Below are 26,095 nucleotides of genomic sequence, written 5' to 3'. Positions count from 1 at the left end.
AAGTCACTGTTGTCTCTCCTCCCTCAGACTCCCACCTTCCACTCATGATGGCCAAGCTGGTCCCAGGAGAGATACCAGGCTAGATGCCTAGAGGAGACTTCCTGACACCTCCTCACTCGTGTTATAAGAGATGCTCTGCTCTGAGATTTTCAAATTCAGCAGGAGTTTGCTTGACTTCTGACTAGGAAAAAGACCAGGGAAAACACTATAGGATCATAGACCTAGAATTCAAGGGACCTCTGAGGCCATCAATTTCAACTCCTTCACTTCACAGACTGAACATACACCACTACTGGGGCTCCCTAGGGACTGGGGGAAGGTGCAGAAAGACGCAGGAGGCAAGAAGGAGAGCCCAGGAGGAGTTTAGCTCTGTTACTCAAGAGCTGTGTCACCCAAGGCAAATCCCTTTCCTTTTCTAGACCTCAGTTTCTTTATTTGTAAAATAAGGGATTTGGACTCAGTAGCTTCTAAAGCCTAACACCCTTCACAGTATATAGTAAATATAATATAGTATGTAGAAAATATATAGCATAGTATAAAGTAGATACAGTATACCATATAGTCTATAGTAAAGATGGTATAGTATAATATATAGTAAAAACGGTACAGCATAGTAAATAGTGTGGTACGTAGTCTATGGTAAATGTATTATAGTATATAATATAGTTATAGTCTATAGTAAAGATATTATAGTGTATAGTAAATACAGTATAATATAATCTATAGTATGGTATTGTATAGTATATAGTCCATGAAAATATACTATAGTATATAGTAAATAGAGTGCAATATAGTATATAGCCTATAGTATGGTGTAGTATAGCATATAGTAAGTATGGCATAATATAGCATGTAGTCTAGTATATAGTAAATATGGTATAACATAGTGTATAGACTATAATAAATATAGTATATAGTCTTTAGTAAATATAGTCTAGTATATTATAAATATAGTGTAATATAGTATAACATAATATATACTCTATAATAAACATGGTATATAGTATAACAGTATGTAATCTACAGTAAGTATAGTGTAGTGCAGGGTAGTGCAGGGCAGTGCAGGGTAGTGCAGGGCAGTGCAGGGCAGTGCAGGGTAGTGCAGGGTAGTGCAGGGCAGTGCAGGGTAGTGCAGGGCAGTGCAGGGCAGTGCAGGGCAGTGCAGGGTAGTGCAGGGTAGTGCAAGGTAGTGCAGGGTAGTGCAGGGCAGTGCAGGGTAGTGCAGGGCAGTGCAGGGTAGTGCAGGGCAGTGCAGGGCAGTGCAGGGCAGTGCAGGGTAGTGCAGGGTAGTGCAAGGTAGTGCAGGGTAGTGCAGGGCAGTGCAGGGTAGTGCAGGGCAGTGCAGGGCAGTGCAGGGCAGTGCAGGGTAGTGCAGGGTAGTGCAAGGTAGTGCAGGGTAGTGCAGGGCAGTGCAGGGTAGTGCAGGGCAGTGCAGGGTAGTGCAGGGCAGTGCAGGGCAGTGCAGGGCAGTGCAGGGTAGTGCAGGGTAGTGCAGGGCAGTGTAGTGTAGTATACTGCATAGTATATAGTAAAGTTGGAGCTATTTTTGAGGGGTGGGGGGCTGGACAGGGACAGAGCCATTCTTAAAAGAAATTGTTTCTGTCCTTTACAACCTCCTTTCCTCCCCCTCCTAAATACGAAAATTCCTGGCTCTAAAACCCTGAATGCTACACTTGGCAGGTCTTCCAAATAGCTGAGCAGCCATTTCAGCGACTGGATCTGAGCTAAAGACCCTCTCACGCAGTCAAAGGGACCTTAGACCTCTAGGCCTTTATCTGTCCCTTTGGCAGCAATCAGACTTACTGAAGCTTGTAGACTCCTGCTCAGAATTCCACTTTTCAGTGCCCAAAACAAATCCCTGGGATAACAAAGCAAACCAATTATACTGAGACATGGTTATCAAAGTATTTAAAAGTAAGCTCACAGACCCCAGGTTAAGAACTTCTGATGTAATCCTTTTGTTGAGGGGAGAAAATGAGACCCAGAGTAGGAGCGATCTGTCCAAGGTCCTATAGCTAGTAAGGACAGAAGTCAGGATTGGAAACCAGGACTTGTGACGGTGAATACAGCGATCTTTCTGCTGTACCATGCAATACAGCACTAGTCATGGGGTGGGGTGAGGGAGCTGGCTCCATTTCCATATACTCTACAATCTTATCTACAAAAATATGTTTTATAGAAAACACTTTTTGTCGGAAGTCAAGCAGTCCCAGACCCACAAAAATGATAATTTACCACCACCTTTTGTCAATAAATAAACCTTGTTTCCACAATGAGGCAGATTCAGGGCCAACAAGTGTCCTGTGGAGAGTGGATGCAATATTCTCCACCAGGCATCAGCAGGGGCCGAGCTTTGGGATCCAGATCCACCCCTTGCATGTAGTACCCAGGAAGCCTGGCCTCCCCCTGCATGCATTCCCTCCCCTCCGTTCTCTAGGGCCACATGCCTCTTCAGTGGGGAGCAGGAGGGAGGTGAGTGGCCACCAAGAGTCAGGAACTGCACACTCCTCCTCAATGGCCCCAGGTCTTCCAAGGGACTCAATGTGGGCCCTCCTATATCCCCAGGTCCTTCTCACCTTCCCCTGGTCCCTAAGGAGCCCAATGAAGGTGTATAATAATCTCTCAATCCTTCCAGGTGGACACTGCTCCTTCCCACCTTTGGCAGCGTGGAGTTAGAAAGTTCTAAATTCAAATCCAGTTTCAGATACTTACCAACTGTGTGACCCTGGGCAAGTCACTTCACCTCTCCTTGCCTCCATTTCCTCATCTGTAAAATGGGGATAATAATAGCAGGGTTGTTGTCCAGATCAAATGAAATAATAACTGTAAAGTGCTTGGCACATAGTAAGTGCTATGGAAATGTTAGCTATCATTATCATTTCCCACATGCAAAAATGTGAGGTTGGAATTAGATAAATTCTAAAGTTCCACCTGGCTCTAAACTACATGGTCGATAATCTCATTTTCCCTCTCTGTGCCTTGGTTTTCCTTTTATGTAAAATGGGAGGGTTGGAGTAGGTGACCTCTGAGAATCATAGGATCGTAGACTTGGAGGTGGAGGGAGGGGAGGATCTTGGAGGTCACCTAGTCTGACCTCCTTATGTTTACGAATGGAGGAGACTACGACCAAAGAAGAGCAAGCAACTTGCCCAAAGTCACACAGATAATAAATCTCTGCTGGAATTTGGACCCAGGTCTTTTGGATGCCTTGGGTGGTCCATGAGACAGAGATTATAACCACTCCTCACATCTGGGGTAAGGTAAATTGGCCTTTGTGGTCATGAAGGTTGGATGTCTCACGATGATAAGCATCATGTGGTAGGAAAAGCACTGAGCCTAAATTAGAAGGCCCAAAATTAAATCCTGTTGTCCACTCTTGAATCGTTGTATGACCTTAGACAAGTCACTTCCCCTTCTATGCCTCAGTTTCTCTATCTGTAAAGAGAAGACAGCATGATCTCCAATGTGCCTTTTGGCTCTAAATCCTACCAAACCCTTTCTTCCCAGAGCTGGAGCATGGAGCATGGGCCCTGGGGCATAAGCTGTGTGCCATCATGGTGAAACAGGAGCAGAACCCGGGGCCTGAGCTGCCCGGAGACCAGCTGGCAGCCCCTTCCCCAGTTGTGGTCCCAGGTCCAGTCACCACCACCTCCGCCGACATGCCGATGTTTAACCTCGGCCCACTTTCCCGGCTGCCCGCCCCCCACGAGGTGAGCCCTGACTTCTGGGCATCTTCCCAGGCCCCAGTGCTGGGGGGAAAGGTATTTGTGTGTGTGTTTCTGGGAAACTGGGCTTCAAGTTCACTCTCGAATATTTGTCTAATGTTCTAAATATCACCTAGTATTCCATGATGCAGTGACAAAGCCCCATTTTACAAATGTGGAAACTGAGGCTGGAAAAGTAGAGGCAGCCAGTCAGCTACTGCAGTGGATAGAGGTAGGAGGCAAACCCAGATCTCCTGACTCCGGCACTCTCTCCTCCCCAGGGCCTCATTTTTCCTCTTCTGTAAACTGGGGGCCAAGAGTAGACAATATTTCTAAGGTCCAGCCCAGCTGGAATAACTTGTGGTTCTTATGAGGAGGTTGGAATAGGTGATCTCTAAGGTTTTCTGGATTAGTATCCCAGATTTCGAACTGGACCTTAGAGGACCTTCTAGTATAATTCTCTCATTTTACTGAAGAGGAAATAGGGCCCAGAGAGAAGGAACTTGCCCAGGATTACACAGGTAGTCAATATCAGAGGTAGGATTCAAACCCAGGTCGTCTGACCCCCAAATCTAGGCTCTTTCTACTGACTCATCTAAGGGCCTTCATGTTCTCTAATTTTCTGATTCTTGAATCTTGTATAAGTCAACTTCTCTTCTCCGATCCCTGGTTTTCTTGTCTGTAAACTGCAGGTGATAATTCTCTCCCATAGGGTTGTTGTGAGGAAAGCACTTTATAAACAGTAAAGTGCTTTGGAAAAGTGAGCTCTGATTATCGTTGCTGGAGAGAGCAAGTTTCTGTATGTGCTTTGGGGCAGTGGGAAAAAGACGTTAGAAACTGAGAGGAAACAGTCTCTTGGAACACCTTTCCAAGCCCTGAGCTCTGGAAAATGCATCAGAGACTGAGAAGGCCAGGCAGGGTAACTGAGGACATTTAGAAAGTGCTTTAAAGGTTGCAAGGCACTTAATATCCATGACCTCATTTGAGCCCTATAACAACCCTCTCAGTAGCAGCTGTTATTATCATCCTCATTCCCATTTCACAGATGAGGAAACTGGGGTGTGGTAGAGAGAGCCCAGGATTTGGAGTCAGAGGATTGCTGCATCAGTCAGCTGAGATATGGCATGTTAAGTTCTTTCCAGACCTAAAGGCCTACAATAGCTCGGTCTCTCACTATTACCCACTCTCTGTACTGCCATATGTACAAGCACTCTCCAGGGGCTTCTGCCACACTGCGCCCCCACACACATACACATGTACACACACAGACACACACATATATACACACACACATACACACACACATACACACACATACACATACACACATACATACACACACATATACACACACATACACACACACATACATACATACGCATACACACACATACACACATACACATACACATGCATACACACATACACACCCATACACATATACACACATACATACACACACATATACACACACATACACACACACACACACACACACACACACACACACACACACACACACCCATTCCCAATCTGATTCTCCAAACAGGCCTGTGAAACGAGACTCAGTGGTTAAAGCGATAGGCTTAGAGCTCAAATTCAGGTTCAGACCCCACAACCACTCCCAGACTCTGTGACCCTGAGCGAGTCACTTCACCTTTCTGACTCTCAGCGGACAAGCATTCTTGCTTCTTTTTTTAGAAGAATGTTTTTTACGTTAGTTTTCTCCGATTACATGTACAAACTACTTTTGACGTTTGTTTTTGATAATCAAGCATTTATGAAGCAGTTGTTATGAACCAGGTAGCTGCTGAGGCTCAGATAAGATGCTGTGGGTAAAGTGTTTCTCACTCTCTATTAGAAATGTCAGTGATTAGGATGGGGCCTTAAATTTAGAGGGGCCCATCCAATCCCCAGAAGTATCCTGTGAGCGAAGCAATAAAAGTATTGGTGTTTCCATTTTACAGATGAGAAAACTGAGACCCAGAAAGGCGATATGTTTTTTTCCCAGAGTCACAGGGCTTGTAAGGGATCTCTTGTGGTGCTTTCCCTAGCCTCGAGCCAGGACTCGGAGGAGATCTTGAAGATCAATTGATGGCCAAAAGCCAGAACACAGATTCAATCCCAAGTGTCCTAGGCCGGTGTCTTTCTGCCTACTCCATCACATTTCTTCTGCTTCTAGCTCGTGCCCCCTTGGGGGAGTATCAAGGGTACTGCTTTCCTGTATCCCTGGATGGGAAAAGGGAAGGTTTAATACCAGGGATTCATCACCATTTTTTTTGTGATGGATCCCTTTGGCAAGCTGGTGAAGCTTATAGACTTCTCAGAATATTGTTCCTCTTTATTTACTTTGCTTTAAATAAGATTTTTTTTTTCCAATTAACAGAATTGATTTTCTTTCCCTCCCAGCTAGGGGACGAAAAACAAAACCCTTGTGACAAATATGCAAAACAAATCCGCTCATTGGCCACGTCCAAAAAACATGTGGGTCTCGTTCCACATTCTGAGACCATCGTCTCTCTGTCAGAATCGGGGAGGGGAGCCTACTTCATCATCTGTTCTTTGGAATCATGGCTCTTCATTGTGTGGATCAGAATGTTCACAGCTTTCGAAGTGGTTTGCCTTAACAATGTTGTTACCATGTGGTGCTGCAGCTTTCGCTCTGCATCAGTTCATACAAGTCCTTCTTGATTCCTCTGAAACTATCCCCATCATCATTTCTTACAGCACAATATTCCATTATGACTATCTCCAGAGGGCCTTAAAGCTGTGCATGTCCTTTGATCCAGCAATACCACTGCTAAGTCCATATTCCAAAGATATTTTTACAAAGGGAAAAGGACCTATTTACACAAAAATATTGATAGCAGCTCTTGTGCAGTGGCTAAGAATTGGAAATCAGAGGGATACCCTTAATTGGGGAATAGCTAAACAAGCTGTGATATATCATTGTGGTGGAATACTATTGTGTTATAAGAAATGACAAGCAGGATGATCTCAGAAAAACTTGAAAAGACTTACATAAACCGATGCACAGTAAAGTGAACAGAACCAGGAGAACATCGTACGTAGTAATAGCAATATTGTGCGATGATAAACTGTGAAAGACTTAGCTATTCTCAGCAATTTTTTTCCAATTACATATAAAGACAATTTTTAACATTCACTTTTTATAAAATTTTGAGTTCCAGATTTTCTCCCTTTCTCCTTTCCCTCCCATCTTTTATTATTTAGTATTTTACTTTCCCCAATCACCAGTAAAAACAATTTTTAACATTCATTGTTAAAACTTTGAGAACCCCTTTTCTAACAGGTCTTCCAGAACTAATCAGTCACCTTTGAATTAATTTCAGTTCTGCCTGGATTTAGTGACAGTGCAAAATTCATTGGCTCCATAATTGGAGGCGCTGAGTTCTAAACCCACCTCTGGTACTTATTACTTGTATGACCTTGAGCAAGTCATTTTCCTTTTAGACCTCAATTTTCTAATCTGTAAAATGAGGGGGGTGAGGTGTGCTGCATGACTTCTGAAATCTCTCTAAATCTTAACCCAGGGACCCAAAGTGTCTGTGGCTCTATTTCAGGGACTCTGTAAACTTGGATGGGAAAAATGTTACATATTTATTTCAATATAATTGGTTTCTCATGTAATCCAAGGTTGTTTTTTTATTTTATGTTTTCAACAACATGAGTCTGAAAAGGGGTCCCTAGGTTTCACCAGATGGCTATCCAAGGGGGATTGGGCACAAAAAAGATTGAGAACTCCTTCTCTGGTAGAACTTCAAACCCAAAACCTTTTCGTACTTTCAGCTCCTCACTGAAAGTCCAATTTCCACTCTCTGTTGTACTCACCTCGACCTAAACTCTTCAAACAAGGGTTGGATAACCATTCAGTTGTGGTGGGAATTCTCATTTGGGGGCTGGGTAGACTAGATGGTCTCTGAGTTCTCCTCCAACTGGGAACTTCTGATTCAGTAATTCCATCTCTGTCACCTAACTGGCTGTGTGACCTTGGGTAAGTCATTTCCTAGCTTTCTGTTTCCTCATCTCTGGAATGATGCTGTTGTCCCAGACCTCTAAGGTCCTCTCAATAATTCACCTTCCCTTTCATTGAACACCCCCACCCTAATTCCTTGTCAGGGTCCAGAGCTAACCCTAACTCTAAATACATAGCTTCATACCATGAGAAACTCACAGTATTAACTTAAGGTTAATAGTGCTTTTAAAAAGGAGGACCAGAAGGCCATGCCTAACCCAGATGGTGAAGGTGGGATTTTACCCATCCTCCCTCTGTGATGGAGACCAGCCTCTCTCCCTGCTTTAAACAAAGGCATCACATCATCTGAGTCTGGCCTCTTGGGGTGCAGACTAGGAGTGGGCATGCAGGGATCACTTGGTATTCAGCTACCAACTAGCTGGGGTCTGGAGGTAGCCCCCAATGTGTTCCCTGGGGCCTTCCAAGGAAGTCTCTTTAGATCTGACTAAATTTGAGCCCCCTCTCTGCGGTTCTCCCCGCTGCTCATCAAACTCAGTCCAGAAGGAAAGGAAAAAAGGACTCCCAGGCTGTGTTTGTACTGGGACTACCCCCCTTCACCCCCCTCCACCTTTCCCTTCCAATCACCCATCCCCCCTCTTTGGGAAGGCTTCAGCTGTGATTTATACAGCACCAGGTCTCTTTGTGTCCAGGCCCCTGGAGAGCAGAGCAGGGGGGGGGGGGGGAAGGAAGAGAATGAGGGAGGGAGAAAGGCAAAGGGGAGGGAAGAGAGAGGGAAAGGAGGGGAGAGGGAGGAAAAGGAGAGAAAGGGAAATAGGGAAAGGGGAGGAAAGAAGGAGTGAGGAGAGAGAAGGAGGAAGAGAGGATAGGGGGAAATGAGGCAGGGGGAGAAGGGAGAGAGAAAAGGGGAGGTGGAGGTAAGAGGAAAGGAATAGAGGGGAGGGAGAGAAAGGAAATGAGAAAAGAGGGCAAAAGAGGAGGGGAAGAGAGGGGAGAGAGGAGAGAGGGAAAGGGGGAGGGGAAACAGGAAAGGGGGAAAGTCAAGAAAAGAGAAAGGGGGGACTTAAAGAGACAGAGTGGGGCTGGGGCAAAACGACCAAGGAAAAGGGAGGAGGAAACAGGGCCAAATAACAAGGGAGAGGAGAGAGGAAGAAAAAAGGAGAAGGAGTGAAAGGGATATAGGAGGAGAAAGAGGGAGAAGATTATGGAGAAGAAAGGAGAAAGGCTGAGGTCAAAGGGCCAGGGAATGGAAGGGCAAGGACAGAGGAGGAGGAGGAGGAGGAAGGAAGGAAAAAAGAGCAGGGAGAGGAGAGAGGGGAATAAAGCTCTCTTCCATGAACCCTAAGCCTGGGGTTTATCAGAACCATGTGTTGGAGGGCCAGGGGAGCCAGCTGCTCGCAGGGTGAGGCGAAGGCTTCTAATTCTGGCTGGAACCAAAGGAATGGGGGCTCCCTGCCTCAACCCACCCTGAGAAAGGAAGGTTCATGCTGTGGGCCCCAGGCCAGGGGGCACATGGAAGGCAGGGGCATAAGGGACCATCACGGAGGTCCTCCCACAATCCCTCCAGACACATGGACTCTCCCCCTGTTTCCCCAAAGATAAGAGCAGGCTGTGTTTGTTAGACTAGGGCTGGAGGCAGGGATGAGACGGTGGTCATGGCAATCACAAGCAAGGCCAGCCCTCTCTAGCTAGGTGATGAGGGGCAAGTCCCTCTACCTCTGGGAACCTCAGTTTCTTCATCTGTAGCAAACACCTCAGAATGTGTGTCAGGGTAAAGGTTAACTCTAACCTCCCAGAGTTATTATGAGAAAAACACTTTGCGGACTTGAAAGTGCAAGCGGAAAGAATGCTGGATCAGGGTTCCCATACTGACCTTACCATCTGTGTGACCTAGCCTCTCTGGGCCTCAGTTTTCTCATCTGTAAAATGGGTTAAGTGGTAAAGGTCTCTCCCACCTCTAAATGTCCATACACTCCTGTAAGCTATTACTGTTGTCACTGTTTCTTTCTCAGGCCCCAGGAGAGATGACTCAGACACCTGTGATCAAGGCTGAGCCCAGGGAGGTGAATCATTTCCTTGAGGTACCTACAGGTAAGGGAGCAGGAGCTCAGGCTGGCTCAGAGAGGGTGCCGCCTACATTCCTCAGCCGCACTGACATCCCTCACCATCTCTTCTTTCCCTACAATTCCCCAGCATCTGGACAGTGGCTAGGAATGCTCTCCATCTGGGCCTCAGACCTTCTCTGAGTCCCCTGGCAGCCAACGCCCCCTCCTTCTCTTCATTTTGGGGCTAGAGCCCTGGGCCTGCTCTTAGGAAGTTAGTAGTGTGACTACAGGCAAGTCACTTCAACCCTGCCTGACTCAACTTCTTCATCTGTAAAATGGGGATAATAATAGCGCCTCCTCCCAGGGTGGTTGTAAGGATCAAATGAAATGACATTTGTAGAGCCCACAGCACAGTTCCTGGCATGTAGCAGATATATGTAAATGTTAGCTGGTGGTGGTGGTGGTGGTGTGACAAAGGGAAGAGCAGAATTTGAACTCAGGTCCTCAGATTCTCCAGTTAGAACTACCAAGGCTAATTTTTTCTGAACTATTCTAAGTCCTCCCTGGCATTTCAAGTGCTCTGGACAATTCTAGACTCTCGCAGCCTCTTATCTGTTGTGGTTCAACACACAATTGTGACTCTCCATGACACCTTTTGGGATTTTCTTGGCAGAGATACTGGAGAGACTTGCCATTTCCTTTTCCAGCTCATTTGAGAAACTGAGGCAAACAGGGTGTGACTTGCCCAGGGTCACACAGTTAGAAAGTGTCTGGGACTGGGTTTGAACTCAGGTCTTCCTGACTCCAGGCCTAATGCTCTGTCCACAGCACCACCTAATTCTCCCTCATCTGCTATGTTTCCCCAGTTCATTTAGATCTTTTTTACACTCTTTCTCTCTACCTCACCTTAGTGTTGAACCATTGAAAGAATTAGGTGAAGGATAAGCCAGAGAAAGATCTTCAAAACATCCCTGACTCAAAAGAAAGTCCTTAGGAGAAGGCATTCTTAGTGGTGTCTGGGAAAATCCCAATTCCATCTGTGCCTTGTTCCCCAGCTCTGAGACCTGCTGGGGGTGAGGGAGTGATTACTGAATGTTTCTGGAGTTTAGGCATCCGTAGTGCCGGGCATACGCTGAGCCCTGAAGGGGGCCTCTGTAAAAGCTTAGCTCAAGCTCCTCCGGGTAGGGACTAGATCATATTTCTCTCATCACCGCAGGCCTAAGATAGAACCCTTAATAAACATTGAGTGGATCAGTGTTGGGCTTGTGAACAGATTCTCACTCGGGTTTGGGCAGTTCCAGAGCCATAACTATAGGTACCACACACCTGAAACAAATGGCTCACTTGGAGGGGAAGGAGGCAAGGAGCAGGGTCAGAAACATCTGAAGGCTTTGCTAACTATGTGCTCAGCTCTGTTGTTTCTGTGCGCCATTGCATTAGATGGCACAATGAATAAAACAGGGGGCTTGGAATCAGGAAGACTCATCTTCATGAGTTCAAATCTGGCCCAGACACTAAGCAACTATGTGATTGTTTCCATGTTCCTGAGGACTGTGTGAGTGCCCCCTCTAAATTCAGGACCCTTAGACAAAGCTCTGAATGCCCGACCCTAGTTATGTCTGTGGGAAGTTCATTCACTTAGATAACTGAACCAAACCTTCCCTGTAGTTAGTCTCTAGAGCTAGGGTGAGGCTGATAATAGTGCATGGTAATCTGTTCCCGAGGAGTGCCCTCTTCTGCAGAATAAAGGAACTTGAATGGGTAGTCTTCATGAACTCTTCACCCTAAACCATAGGATATTATGTTTGAGACAGAGCCAAGTCAGAGCCCATCATGTCGGGGCTGGGAGCAGGGTCATGGTAATTTGGTTTCCCTGGACTCTTCTCAGATGACTTGGTGCAGATGCCACCAACGCCGCCAAGCAGCAATGGCAGTGACAGTGATGGTTCCCAGAGTCCCCGATCTCTGCCACCATCCAGCCCGGCCCGGCCCACAGCTCGTTCATCCACAGCTATCTCTTCCTCTCCTCTCCTCACTGCCCCCCATGTAAGAAGCAGGGAGCGAGAAGCCCTATGGTGGGAGGTGTTTGAGTTAAGGGAAGAGCTCCAGGAGCCCAGGTGGAATGAATATCTCCTTCCTCTTCCTTTCCTGTGGAATCTTTATGTTCCCAAAATGAAAAACCAGCTCTGGAATGAGAAGCCTTGGGTTCCAATCCCCTTCTGCTTCTTACTGCCTTGGGCCAATCCATTACCCTCCCTGGCCTCATTTTCTAAGTGTATAAAATGAGGGATTTGGCTAGGCACCCTCTGTAGTCCCTTCTAGCTGGGATTTGGGACCCTTGGAGCATGGGTCTGAGGGAAGGGGCATGCACTGGAGGTCAAGGGGTACATATGGGCCATCTCTTATGGTATCTGGAGCATAGTGGGGGCTGAGAGTAAGGGAAGGGCAGGGGTCTTTGATGGATAAGCTCTTCCAGGTCTTACCCAAGGAATGCTCCCTCCCCCATCCTCCAAGACAGGACCACTAGCACGAACTGGGCCCCTGAATATGAACCTAGCTTGGGCTTCCAAAGGCAAGGGCAGCTTTCTCTAAGGTGCTTCTCCCCATCCCACCCCACATCCGTGTCCTCCAGAAGCTCCAGGGAACATCTGGGCCACTGCTCCTGACAGAGGAAGAGAAGCGTACTTTGATTGCCGAGGGCTACCCCATCCCCACCAAGCTCCCCCTCACCAAAGCGGAGGAGAAGGCCTTGAAGCGAGTTAGAAGGAAAATCAAGAATAAGGTACTGGGGTGATGCCAGGCCACAGCATCCACCATCAGGAGGGGGAGGGTGAAAGTGAGATCACAGAATCCCTTCAACAATGTTTACTTCCTGGGTGACCCTGGTCATTTTTCTTTCCTGGGCCTCAGTTTCCCCATCTGTAAAATGAGAGTGTTGGACCCAGTGGCACCTCAGACCCTGTGAACTGTGCCCAGCCCTTCAGGCTGGGGGCTGCCCCTAGTGGTGCTGCATGGGGGGGGCAGCATCCCCCACGCTCACCCCCTTGGGGGTCCTTTCCCACCAGATATCTGCTCAGGAGAGTCGCCGGAAGAAGAAGGAATACGTGGAGTGTCTAGAAAAGAAGTAAGGGCCTGAGTTTCTTGTTATCTCCTTTCTCTTTTCAACAAGTAAAGAAAATTAATTTTTGTTCATTGTAAATATTGTCATTGATTTTTTAAAGAAATAAGGGCCCTTCAGACAGGGGTTCCCCCCTGCTGAGGCTGTATAGTCCTCTCCAGGGACCCCAGAGGGTCAGAGGTGGGATCCTGGAAGATGGTAAAGGGAAGGTTGGGAAACCTAGTGGAAGGGACCCCCAGGGGAGAGAAGGGCCCAGATGAGTGGCCCCAAGGGGACAGGAGCCATGGCCCCTGGGGGTTCTTCCCTCCTTCCCCCCACCCCAACTCTGAACCTGGTGTCCACTTGGCCCCAACAGAGTAGAGACATTCACATCGGAGAATAATGAGCTCTGGAAGAAGGTGGAAACCCTGGAAAATGCCAACAGGTAAGCAGCTCCCTTACCTGGCCTTAGCCTGGCTCCACATCAGGTTGGGCCTGACTTGGTCACAGCCTTCACTGGCACTGAGCTCCTTAGGAGGCTGTGTGGAGCAGTGGCTAGAACACTGGGCTTGGAGCTTGCACCACCTGGGTTTACATCCTGAGGGTAGAGTTGTTGGACAAGTCTGTCGTCCTACCCTTCATTCTTCTCAGAAGTAAAAGGGGGATAATAACGGCACCTTTGTTGTTTAGCCATGTGTTCTGTTGTATCCCAATCTTCGTGACTCCATCTGGGGCTTTCTTGGCAAAGATACTGGAGTGGTTTGTCATTTCCTTCTCCAGCTCATTTTACAGATGAGGAAACTGAGGCATGCAGGGTTAAGTGACTTGACCAGGGTCACGCAGCTAGGCTGTGTCTGAGGCTGGATTTGAACCCAGGCTTTTCTGACATAAATATTAGCTATTAATATCATTAGGACATCTTGGGTCAGTCTAAGGGACAGAGTGGGGGAATGGTAAGGCAGTGTGAGGAGGTAGAAGAGCAGGGCTGGAACCCTGTCTCTGCCACCAGTTACCCGTGTGCCCCCAACCAAGTACTTTTCTTTCCTTCAATGGAACAAGGCTGGGTTCTAGGTCAGCTCCACGTGCTGCCTGGGGCTGGGAGTCGGGAGCCTGGGGGTCTCAGCCCTCTCTCCCACTGTCTGGTGGGTGACTTCTCCCCCCTGGTTTCCCCTCTGGGCCTCAGTTACCCTCTCTGTCCAACAAGGGGCTTGGGCATTAGAGGGTCCCTGGGAAGTCTGGGATAGGGATCAGAGGATAGGGGTGCTAAGGTGTGAACCTCCTTCTCCTCCTCCCTGCGCTCTCTTTCTTCCCATGTTGGGGGAAGGGGCAGAGAGGTCAACCCCACCTTCTGCCAGGGCTTTCACTACTTGGGGGAGGGAGGAAGAAGTAGAGAGACACCCTGTTCTGGAGCCCCATGTCTGGCTCCGTCCCAGAACAGGGAGTACATTACTGGAGCTGTGCTGCCACCTGCTGGACATTCTAAGGATTTCAGCACCACCTGCCCATAGCCAAGCTGGGAATGGGGAAGCCTTCTGAATCAACCTCAGCCATTTCACAGATGAGGAAACTGAGACTTGGGAAAGTGAAATGATTTGCCCAAGGTTTTACTGTTCAATCTTTCAGTCATATATGACTCTTCATGACCCCTTTTGGTGTCTTTTTTGCAAAAATTCTGGACTGGTTTGCTGCTTCCTTCTCCAGCTCATTTTGCAGATGAGGAAACTGAGTCAAACATAGAAGTGACTTGCCCAGGGTTACCCTGCTAGTAAGTGTCTGAGGTAGAATACGAAGTCAGGTCTTCCTGACTGCAGGCCCAGAACTCTCTCCACTGAGCCATCTAGCTGCCGCTAAGCAGAAGTATTTAAACTCAGGTCCTTGGACTGCAGAGCACTGTACACAGGCAAGATGCCTATGGCTGTCCCCTCTACTGAAGTCAGGAAGTCCTGAATTCAAATCCTACCTCAGACAGGAAGAGAATGGCAGTGTCTAAAGTTCATGCCCCTTGCCATGTGGTTTCAGAAACATTCTAGATGAGACTGAAGGGTCAGAGACACTGAAGGAGTAAAGAGTTAACCCTTTACAAGTTAACCCTTTGAGTACTCTGCCTCTGTGCTGGGGCGGGGGGGGGGGGGGGGGGGCGGGGGGGGGAAGGGCTGGCCAGGGCCATTCATCCTGGTGACCTCTCGATTGTGCCTTCCTCAGAACCCTTCTCCAGCAGCTACAGAAGCTCCAGGCCCTGGTGACGGGAAAGCTCTCCAGACCTTACAAGATGGCAGCCACCCAGACGGGGACTTGCATCATGGTGGGTGGGGCCTGTCCCTCTTACTTCAGCTCTTGCCTTCCTTCTTCCAACCTGGGCCAGATTGCTGTCTCCAGGGAGCCAGGGCAAATATCCAGGATGTTGGACAAAGGAGTGGGGGAGGTACTGGGAAGGTCCCATGGCAACATGGAGGGAGGTGGGAAGGGGAAGCTTCCAAGGATAGGTGTTGTGTGCAGTGATGGCACTGGTGGGACCCATCTCCTGCTGGGTCTGTGCCCCTCCTCCCTCAGAATGGTCTGTCAAAGAACTCTCTCTATGAGTGAGGGTGGGTAGAATTCACAGTGTTTGTGAGCACAGGGCAAGGGGATGATGACAATTCATGCCTTCCAGAGGCTGCTCCTTCAGATCTTTATTTTGTTTCTTTATTTAGGGAGGCAATCAGGGTTAAGTGACTTGCCCAGGGTCACACAGCTAGTAAGCATCAAGTGTCTGAGGCTGGATTTAAATTTATATCCTCCTGACTCCAGGGCCAGTGTTCTATCTACTGCACCACCTAGCTACCCCTTCCTTCAGGTCTTTAAAGGGGAAAAGACAACTTCCAACAAGCTGGCCAAGCAAACCCTTCTAAGTCCAGGAAGCTTAATTGTTGTTTCGTCCTATCCCATGGAAAAACTGGAAAGCGGGTTTGCATACACACACCTCAGGGAACCACTGGTCAGACCATACTTTGACCCTTCAAGATAGGATGGCCAGCCTTCCCCTGGGTCCTGTGACTAGAATTTAGGATTATAGATTTAGGCTGGAAGAGATCTTAAAGGCCATTGGGTCCAAACCCTTTATTTTACAAAAGAGGAAACTGAGACCCACAGAGGTGGAGTAAATTAATTGCCTAAGGTCATAGAACCAGTTAGTTTCTGAGGCAGAATTTGAACTCAGGTGCTCCTGACTCCATCCATTATGCCATCTTGCTGCCCCTTGTCTTCCTGGGAGTCATTTGGGGTAACAAATATGCCTACAGGTTGCCCTACAACAAAAATGTACCAGTTCCTTTCTCCATAGCTGGAATGTAGAATCCAAGGTGCCTGCCAGCTTTGCCTCTTGTTACTGTATGACCTTGAACAAGTCACTTCCTTCCTCTGGGTCTGTTTCTGTTTATCTAAAATGGGGGTAGGGAAGAATACTGGCCTTCTAAATTCATGATCGTCAGAGCATTTCTTTTCCAACGTTGCCTCGCTGGTGGTCACCCACATAGGCCCCTTAGATGGTGGCAGGGATAACTTACGTTCCTGGCCCCCCGTTATTTTTGTTTCATCAGCTTGGCCCTGGGAGGAAGGATGGATGCAGCCCACATAGCCTCTCATCCCCGGTGGCTCCATGGTCCACCAGGGCTCGGAGGGCTGGTCCTCACCTTGTCTCTCTGGTTTCCAGGTGGTGGTATTATGCTTTGTCCTGGTGCTGGGCTCCATCATGCCGTGCCTCCCAGAGTTCTCCTCCATGTCCCAGACAGTGAAGGAGACTCCCCTCCCAGCTGCCAGCGTCTACACAGCCAGCCAGAGTGAGTGTCCTGCCTTGTTTGCCCACTTTATTGGTCAGGCCTGGAAATGCATCCCATTAAAAGACATAGGGCCAGTGGAGCACTAGTCAGTCAGTCAGTAAACATTGATTAAACACCTACTATGTGCCAGGCACCATGCTAAATTCCAGGGATACAAAGAGAGTCTCCATTCTCCAGGATCTCATGGTCTAATATGGAAGACAACATACAAAACACTGTACAAATGGGTTCTAGACTGAATAAGTTGGAGTCTATCAATGGAGGGAAGTTAATAGCATTAAGGGGGATTAGGAAAGGCTCCTCATTGAAGGTGAGATACAATCAAATGGGAGAGAAGGCATATACAGAAATGATACAAGGAATGGTTTGGTTAGACATATGCAGGGAAGGGAGAGGGGTCCAGAAAAGGGCTTTGGGGAGTTCAAGGAAGGGGAGGTAACATGGGAAAGGCAGAGCTACAACGTAATTTGTGTGAAGAAGATCTAGGGATTCCAGTGGACCACAAACTCAGTAAGAGTCAACAGTGTATCATGGAGGTCAAAATATGCCCAATGAGATCAATAAGCTGCATTAAGAGGCACAGGCTCAAAACATGACAAGGTCCCACACTTTGCCCTGCTCAATCAACAAATATTTATTAAGGCTGACTATTTGTCCTGCACTCTGTTAGGGCTGGGGATACAAGAACAGAGAATGAAACAATCCCAGTTCAAAGTGAACTTGAATTCTAATGGGAAAGACCCCAACGTACTCATATAAGTGTATACAGTATAAATTCATGTTTAAGTATATACAGTATAAATGCAAATAGATTCAAAGTGATTAAATGCAAGGTAGCTTGGGAAGGAGGGGTGCCAGTAGTGGGGGATCAGGAAAGATTCTGTGTGTAAGGCGATGCCTCTCTGTGTCTTAAAAGAAGAGAGAGATTCTGTGAGAGAGAAGTGAGAAGGGAAGGCATTCCAGGCAATGGGTACCATCATGGCAAAGGCATAGACGTGGTAGACGGAGTGTTGTGTCTTAGAAGCAGAAAGAAGGTGAGAGAAGGAGGCTGTGGAATGTTCAGTGACTTGGGGGAAGCTTGTGAAGGGTTTTCAAAGCTAAACAGAGGAGCTACTGTTTTTCTATTTTGTCACAGAGGCAGGTGGGAGAAGGGAAGTAACTTGGTCAGGCACTGGAGCATCGTGTCTAGTTCATTTTAGGAAGGATGTTGATAAATTGGAGAGCATCCAGAGGGGGCCAGCCAGGACTAGGAAGGCTCCTTGAGGATCTGCCATAGGGGGAGGGGGGAACAAGTCTAGAGGAGACTCAGGGAGGTTACAAGAGCTGCCTGCGAGTACATAAAGGTTCGGTAAACAGGGGAAGAGATTAGCTTTGTTCTCCTCAAACCCAGAGGGCAGAATAAGAAATTACAGTGTGAATTTGGGCGATCCCCTTGAGGTGGATGAAGATCCGAAAAGAGATGGAGTGGTCAGATAGGTAGGAAGAGAGTAGAGAGAAGGACACATGAAAGAGGAAAGGGTGATCAACAGCGCCAAAGAATTCAGAGAGGTCAAGAAATATGAGAACTGAGAAAATGCCAATTTGGTGTTGTTTAGTGGTGTCTGACTCTTTGTGACCCCATGGGATTTTCTTGGCAAAGATATCGGAGTGGTTTACCATTTCCTTCTCCAGTGGATTAAGGCAAACAGAGATTAAGTGATTTGCCCAGGATCGTACAGCTAGTATTTGTCTTAGGTTAGATTTGAGCTTGGGTTTTCCTGACTCCAGGCCTACTGGAGTCACCTAGCTGCCTCCTAAGAGATCATTTAATAACTTTGAAAAGAGCAGTTTGGGTCAAATAATGAGGTTGGAAGCCAGAGTGAAGAGACTTAATAAGAGTCAGAACAAAAGAAATGAGGGCCCTGATTGTAGACGGCCTTCTCAAGGAGTTCAGCCATAAAAAGAAGGAGAGACGTGGGATATAGCTAGCATGAATGAACAGATTAAATGAGGGGTTTGGTTTGGTTTTAGGAATGAAGAGACATGGGCATGATGGCACCAGGGAAATAGCCAGGAGACAGGGAGAGATTGGAGATTAGTGAGAGGCTGGGAACGAAAAGGGGAGGGAAAAAAGATGAGAGGGAATTGGATCATTTGTGCATGTAGTCCTCTAACCTCTGTTCAGCCTCAGTTTCCTCATCTGTAAAAAGAATTTAATAGCACCCACCTCACAGTGTTGTGATGAGGATCAAATAATAACATATAAAATGATTTACAGACCTTAAAATGTTCTACAAATGGTTATCATGATGTCTTGAAGGATGAGAGCATCCAGGAAAGTGGGAGAAACAGATTCCAGATGTGGGGAATGGGAGTGAAATAAGCAAAGACATGGAGGTGGAAGAGGGCAGGACGAGAAGAAGGGACAGGGAGTAGTCAGTTTTACTGGAACATTGTCCTTCAAAAAGGGGAGTAGTGTGAGATAAGGCTGCAGAGATGGGTTGGAGCCAGACTGTAAAAAGAATAGAAAGAAAGAATGTAGACTGTAGAAAGAATGGTTTGTTTTGTTTATTGGTTTTAAATACTTAATTTAGTAGTAACTGAGGAGCCGCTGATGGTTTATGAGGAGAAGAGGGACCCAGTGAGTGACTTCTGAAAGTGTAGTTACTGGGCTTCTCCTGAGCACCACCAATGGACTAGGTGCTCTTCTGATCCCAGGCTCAGGTCTCCTAGCTTTGGTGAACTTGGAGCTGCAGGGAAGAAGAAGAGATATTTGTGTGGGTAGGACGTGGGGGAATAAAGAATCCACCCAGAAGGCAGAGGGCATCGTCTTGACACATAGAGCAGGGTGGAGCTCAGAAGCTACAGGAGAAATTAAAACTGGACTCAGAACTCCCTGGCTAAAAGGGCACCTTGGATTGATTGGAAGTGATATTTAAGCACATGTCTGGACTGAGAGGAGAGGAGCAGGAAAGAAGTCAGATGTGGCCTGATCAGAGAGGGAAAAAGAGAAAGCCTCCAGCAATGTCACAGAAGACAAGAGGTGGGACCATTATTATGTTTGGAGTCAGAAGACCTGAGCGCAATCCTCACTCTCCTATTCTGCCATGAACTAGTAGTGTGAGCTTGGATTAGCCAGTCATCTCCCTGACTCACATTTCCTCATCTGTATGGAGCAGCCCCCTCAGGGGCCACACTACCCATATATGGAAAATGAAGGCTGTATACTTGGAGACGTCTAAATTTCCTGCCAGCTCTGGGTTTTGAGAAAGAGGAATGTGTCAATAATATCAGATGTCTCTATGGGGTCAAGGAGAATGAGGAAGGAAAGAAGGCCACTGGAAAACCTTGAGAGAACAATTTCAGCAGAGTGATGGAAGGGGGGTGGAGCCATCTTTAGGGTTAAAGGGTGAGTGGGTGGAAAGGAAGTGGAGAAAGCTGAGTAAACTAGTGAGAAAAGGAGGTGAGAAATAGAGCAACATTGGGGAGTAACTGGGTCAGACCAAGTTCTGAGGGGCAGAAAGGAAAGAAGCAATGAAGAAGAAAGGTGAAGGATGCCAAAGAGAATATGCCTGATGAAACTAGAAAATATGGCAGGAACATGTGTACACATACACACACACACACACACACACACACACACACACACACACTTCAAGTGCTTAGCCTGGGTTCAAATCCCACAGTCTGGTGGTAGGAAATTCTCCTAACTTCCCATGTCTCTAAGGTCCCTCTCAATGAGATCATGTGACACCATCTGGTCCAAACCAAACCTCATCAAAAATCCCCTCTGCCCCACCCTGCTCCCCACCCCCCACAAGGGCTCACTTGGGACTTTACTGGAAGACCTCCAGGAATGTTCACTGACTTGAAGGTAACTGGCTCTACTCATGGTCAGATCCAACTGTTAGGAAGTTCTTCCTTGTATCAGACTGAAATTTGCCCAGGCCACTTCCAGACCCCCGGCCTCTAGGGCCAAGCAGAAACACATCTAGTAATCCCTACTTTGTTAATGCTTGAAGACAAGTAAGATATCACATCTAAGATGTCTTGGTACAATTGCTTACCTTGGCTTTACACATGGAAAACATAGATTTTTGGAATGAGCCAGTTTGAACCCCTGAGACAAGTAAGAGAAATGTGGTGCAAGGGAAAGAGAGGGTACCTGATTGGAGGATCTGGGTTCAAATTCCACCTCTACTACTACCACTTGTATGACCTCAGTTAAGTCACTTAACCTCAGTTTCCTGATCCATAAAATGATGGTGTTAATCTCAATCATTCAGTCATTTTTTAGTTGTGTCCCGTACTTTGTGATCCCTTTTTTTGGAGTTTTCCTGACAGAGATCCTGGAGTGGTTTGTCTTTTTTTTAATCCAGTTCATTTTACAGATGAGGAAACTGAGGCAAGCAGAGTTAAGTGACTTGCCCAGGGTCACACAGCTAGTAAGTGTCTGCGGCTGAATTTGAACTCAGGTCTTTGACTCTAGGTCTGGCTCTCTATCCTCTATGCCACCTAGCTATGGCTGATTTAATTCAACAAACATGTCTGCCAGCTGTGATGTGTTCTCTGCTTTAGAAGTCTTTCTAGCACTAATACTCAATTTTCTTTAAGTTCCATGAGGGCAGGGGCTGTATCATTTCTGTCTTTGCATCCCTAGGGCTTGTCATGTAGTAGGTGCATAATCAATATTTGTTGATTGATTGATAGATTTCCAAGGACCCTTCCAGCTCTGACATTCTAGGATTCCACAGGGAAGAAAGGACAGATAGTAGCCCAGTCCCATTCTCGTTGTCTGTCTGGGAGGTCATTCACTGTGTCCTTTCAATGTCCTGTAGTGCCATCACGAAGCCTCCTGTTCTATGATGAGGGGGCCAGTTCACTGGAGGATGGTTACAGCTCCCTGCTGCCTGTGGAACGCCCAGAGGGCTGGGAGACCAAGCCAGGTACCCCTGAGAAGCAGCAGCCCCAAGATCATCTCTCCCTTGGCCACCTGGCCAGCTCCCATGAGGCTGCCAAGTACCTGAGCAAGTCCCAGCTAGAGGCTCCGGATGGGAACGACACCCGCCCTGACTTCATCCACCCCAAGGAGCGGTTCCATGAGAGGTTGGTGATTAAGATCCCCGGAGGCCTTTAGAAAGGGATCAAGTTCAGAGGATGCTGAGAGCAAGGCCACTAACTGGCTGCTCATGGTTTCTCTGGCCACTGACCCTCCCACAAAAACCCTGCCCTCAGTTGTTCTAAATACTAGTCAAGCCACTTAGTCTCGATAAGCCGGAGTTTCCTCACCTGTAAATCGAGTTAATTGTATTTGTGTAACTGACCTCAGAGAGCTGTCATGGAGAAGATGATTGCAGAGCTTTACGGGGTGCTAGCCATGACACTTTATTATAATTATTTTTAGTCTCAGGCAAGGGGACAGTAGTATCAAGGTCTATCACTAATCACCCATTCCCACCCTTTCTTGCTTCTTGCCACCAGAGAGACGCATCCAAACGGCACCACGACATACTTGTAGCACCCACCAGAGCCCAGGATACAACCTGGACCCCAAGACACTCAGAAGAAGGGGGACCATACTCAACACTCCCGATCTGATCCATATCCCTGCCCACAACTAGTCCCTTCTCTTCCCTGGTGGGTCCTGCCCATCCCTGGCAGGAGATTCTGGCAGGATGGCACTGAGGGCAGGGGCAGGGGAGAGGGAGAAGAAGAGGGAGAAGGGGAGCCCTCATCTTGTCCCTCTCCCCATCCTGGCCTTGGAACATGTCACTTCTCCCAGGGCCCTACAGCCTCTTCTAGGTGGGGGTCCTCTCCCACCCATCACCACTACAATTGAATTGTCCACTAGTAAGGAGCTCTCAGTTTTCTCTCCTCCCTTGATGCTTCCTCCCTCCTAGCCCCAGGGACCCTGTCCTTAGGGCCAGAGGGGATGGGCATAAATTCTCCCTCTGGGGCTGGATTGTACATAGGCACCATCATCACATTCCCCAGCCCCCTCCCTCTCCCTTCTCATCCCTCATTCTTCATCTCAGCCCTCTGGTAGAAGAGGGTTGGAAAGCGTCCATCCCTTTCATCTCTTAGGCCGCTTTCTCTCCCAGGGGAGCTACCCAAATCCACTGGGGGAGAGGGGAGGGGAGGCCTGCCCAGCAAGTCTGTCCTAGCCTTGGAGATGGAATGGGACAAGCTAAGTCACTTCCCCCCACCCCACCCCCAGCTTCCCTGGCAGCCTCCTGGAGAATTCCTGGGCAAAGCTCTTCCCTTGGGGGGGAACTTTTCCTAGGACATCTCCAAGTACCTATGCCGTTCTACCCCCCCTCATTTCTTTCTTTATCATCCCTCCCAGAAATACCACTGGGCTGTCCATCTTCGCCCCCTTGGCCCAAAAAACCACTGCGCCATCAGAGCTCCCTTGTCTCCATCCTCCCAATCCCTGGACAGGGGTCAGACCAGGCCCCACTGCCCCCCCACTACTGTACAGAGACCAAGAGCAGAAATTGTTTGTAAATAATGAGCCTTATTTTTTATTACTGCCAAATCCCTAAGATATTGTATTTTAGAAGCCACCCCCCCCATGCCCCATTTCCTCCCACCCCTTTTTTTCTGTTTTGTATTCTTTGAAGTTAGTGCGGGCTTAGCTACTCCACCCTCCCTGGAGGCTGGGGGGAGGGGGACCCGCTCCCCGCTCCCCCCTCCCCTGGCCTCCCCATGCTGCCCAGCTGCTGGGCTTTTTTAATTGCCTCCCTCCTCACTCCGTCCGCTGAGCACACGCTTTAGAGGAGCAAAATTAAAACAAAAAAAAAGATTCAGCATCAACCCCTTGTCCATGCGCTTTCCTCCTCCTGGGGTGTTGGGGGGGGAGGCAGGTTAGTGCACCTTGGCCAAGACTGGCCCATAGCCCACACTTGCTTCATCAGCAAAGGTTTGTGAAGCTCCTACTATTTGCTGGGCATGTGTAGACGCAGTGCGTACGCACAGGTCCCTTGCCTTGCAGGAGTTTCTAGTGTAGCTTGGAAGTCAATACTGAGTGTCCGCTGCCTAAGACAATGCCATCAGAGAAATGATGACATGACTTGCACCTGGCTTTGTCCTGAGGGAGGGAGGGCTGTGCAGGTCACCAGTCTCACTTTTCCTCCAGAGCCATCTGAATCCAGTGACCAGACATTCATCAGGATGACTGGAGATGACCCAGGATGCACTGGGAGACCTTGGGCCCTTTAGGCCAAGGTCTTTACAGGTACTCCCTTAGGAAGAGGCAACAACCATTCATTGAATAGGCCTGTTTAAGAAGTAGCCAGGGCATGGTCCCTTTAAAGAGGTCAAGACAAAGACAGCCATCAGGCTGGGAGGGAAACAGCAACAGTTACTACTGATAATCACTCTGAAGCCAGGAGGGTCCAGAGGAGCCCTTGGGCTGAGGCCCCATGGTGTCTGAGCTTCAAAGGGTTTGGGAAAGGAAAACACCAGAAAGGAAAGGAAAGGTGGTTCAGTGGATAAAGCATCAGGCCTGGGGTCAGGAAGACTGTATCTTCCTGAGTTCAAATCCAGCCTCAGACACTTACTGTGTAACCCTGGGCATGAAGTCACTTAACTCTGCTTGCTTCAGTTTCCTTATCTATAAAACAGGCTGGAGAAGGAAATGGAAGTCAATACTATTCGGGAAGGAAGGAAGGAAGGAAGGAAGGAAGGAAGGAAGGAAGGAAGGAAGGAAGGAAGGAAGGGGCATTTATTTACTGAGCACCTACTGTGTCCCTGCCCAGAAGGAGCTGGGGAATCAGTTCAACAAGGCTGAATTTCCTCAAGCCCCTGCTTGGGGCCAAGTAGGCCCTGGAGATAAGAAGACAAAAATGAAGCAAGCAATCCAGTACCTCAAGGAGTTTACATTGCCCAAAGAAGCTACATCAGCTCCCATGAAAAGGTACAGAATACATGCAGAATTGGGTTGACTTTTTTGCAAGTGGGAGAGCCCAAACACTTTGGGTAGGGGGACCAGGAAAGACCTCAGGCAAGAGGTGGTCCCCTGGGCAGGGCTTATGACAGGCCAGGCCTGGCAGAGGACACACAATGTTTTATTCCACAAACATTAAGCTCCTACTAAGCACATGGTACCAGGGGCACAGAGTTAATGAAAGATGCTCACCCCACTGTGCCACTACTAGTTTAATGATATTGGTCCAATGAAAGAAGGCGTAGTCTCAGAGGACTTGGGTTGGAATCCATTTTCTGACATTCCTTGTATGGCAAAATGAGAGGGGCTTGGCCTAGTCAGCCTTGGAGGTCCCTTCTGGCTCTGTATCTCTGAACCTCAGTGACCTCTGAGGTCCTTCCAGACATGGCTTCAAGGATCCTGCCATTTTCTCAAGTGGCTTATGACCTGAAAGAGAGAAGGGAGAACACAGGACCCAATTAACTGATACATCAGAGGATGTGCTGAGAACATTGATGGAAACTCAGGGAAAGCCCTGGGAGACATTGAGGATCACCAGGGGAGGGAACTGGAGTCTGACTAAGGTAAATCACAACCACCACCTTGGGATGATCTAGGAGCTCAGATATCAGTTCCAAGGACCAAGGGAACATTCTGTCCTATTCCTGTTGGGCTGGTTAAGCTCTTATAGGCAACTAATAAAGATCACTCTTATAAGGAAAAAATCTGACTGACAAGTAGCCAAAACACCATCTTCTGAACTGCTGAGGGCACCTGGTGGAGGGGAAAGTATTGAGTGTGAAATCAGAGGACCCAAGTTCAAATTCTGTCCTTCCTACTGTGTGACACTGGGCAGATCCCTTCATCTCCCTAGGCCTCTGTTTCTTCAGCTGTAAAATGAGAGGATTGGACCAGATGGTGCCATGGGGCCTTTCTAGCTCTAGAGTTGTGACCCTCTGTTGTAGTCATTCATTCAATATTCAACATGCATTTATTAAGCACCTACTATATGCCAGGTACTAGGCTAGGCACTGGGAAAAGAAGGCAAAAAAACACAACAAAATGAAATAATCTCTGACCTCAAGGAATTTAACTTTTTTTGGAGAAAAAGTAACATGTCCTCAGATATGAAGATAGACTCTACACACAAAGTCATTTCTGGGTGGGAGAGGAGATGAGGAAGTGCCTAGTTCAGGAGGTATCCAGGTGATCCTTGAGGTGAGGTGTGAAGCTAGGAAGGCATGCCTCATTTGGAGGACAGCCTGGGCCAAGACCTGTGGGGCAGATCGAACATCATGTACAGGGAACATGTTGAGATTGTCTGGAAGGTGACGTGCATGAAGAGGAGAGGAGGGAAAATTAGCTCTGATGATAGGGTGGAGCCAGGCTGGGAAGGGCTTTCAGTGCCAACTAGAGAGGTTTGCATTTGATTCGAGAGGTGACAAGCAGCACACGTCAGAACTTGGGGTGGAGGAGGAGTGACGTGTGTTAGACCTGGTTAGACCTAATCCGTGACCAAGCGTCATGTGGTAAT

At 47.8% G+C, this 26,095-nt stretch overlaps 1 protein-coding gene across 1 annotated transcript in view; it reads left to right on the top strand.

Moving 5' to 3' along the window:
- Positions 1–23,450, top strand: part of CREB3L1 (cAMP responsive element binding protein 3 like 1) — a 51,595-nt gene extending 28,145 nt beyond the window's left edge. Inside the window, exons 3-12 of the mRNA XM_072617685.1 lie at positions 3,508–3,710; positions 9,711–9,789; positions 11,632–11,789; positions 12,376–12,525; positions 12,809–12,867; positions 13,217–13,285; positions 15,043–15,142; positions 16,529–16,655; positions 21,473–21,740; positions 22,116–23,450. Coding sequence (XP_072473786.1) covers positions 3,508–3,710; positions 9,711–9,789; positions 11,632–11,789; positions 12,376–12,525; positions 12,809–12,867; positions 13,217–13,285; positions 15,043–15,142; positions 16,529–16,655; positions 21,473–21,740; positions 22,116–22,152 — 1,250 coding nt within the window. The 3' untranslated portion in view covers positions 22,153–23,450. The remainder of the gene's footprint in view (positions 1–3,507; positions 3,711–9,710; positions 9,790–11,631; positions 11,790–12,375; positions 12,526–12,808; positions 12,868–13,216; positions 13,286–15,042; positions 15,143–16,528; positions 16,656–21,472; positions 21,741–22,115) is intronic.
- The last annotated feature ends 2,645 nt before the right edge of the window (positions 23,451–26,095 follow it).

The sequence above is a fragment of the Notamacropus eugenii genome, chromosome 6 (assembly GCF_028372415.1).
Source record: "Notamacropus eugenii isolate mMacEug1 chromosome 6, mMacEug1.pri_v2, whole genome shotgun sequence".
Classification (NCBI taxonomy): Eukaryota; Metazoa; Chordata; class Mammalia; order Diprotodontia; family Macropodidae; genus Notamacropus; species Notamacropus eugenii.
The sequence above is the reverse complement of the archived record's forward strand: the minus strand, read 5'-3'. Positions and strand labels throughout refer to the sequence as shown.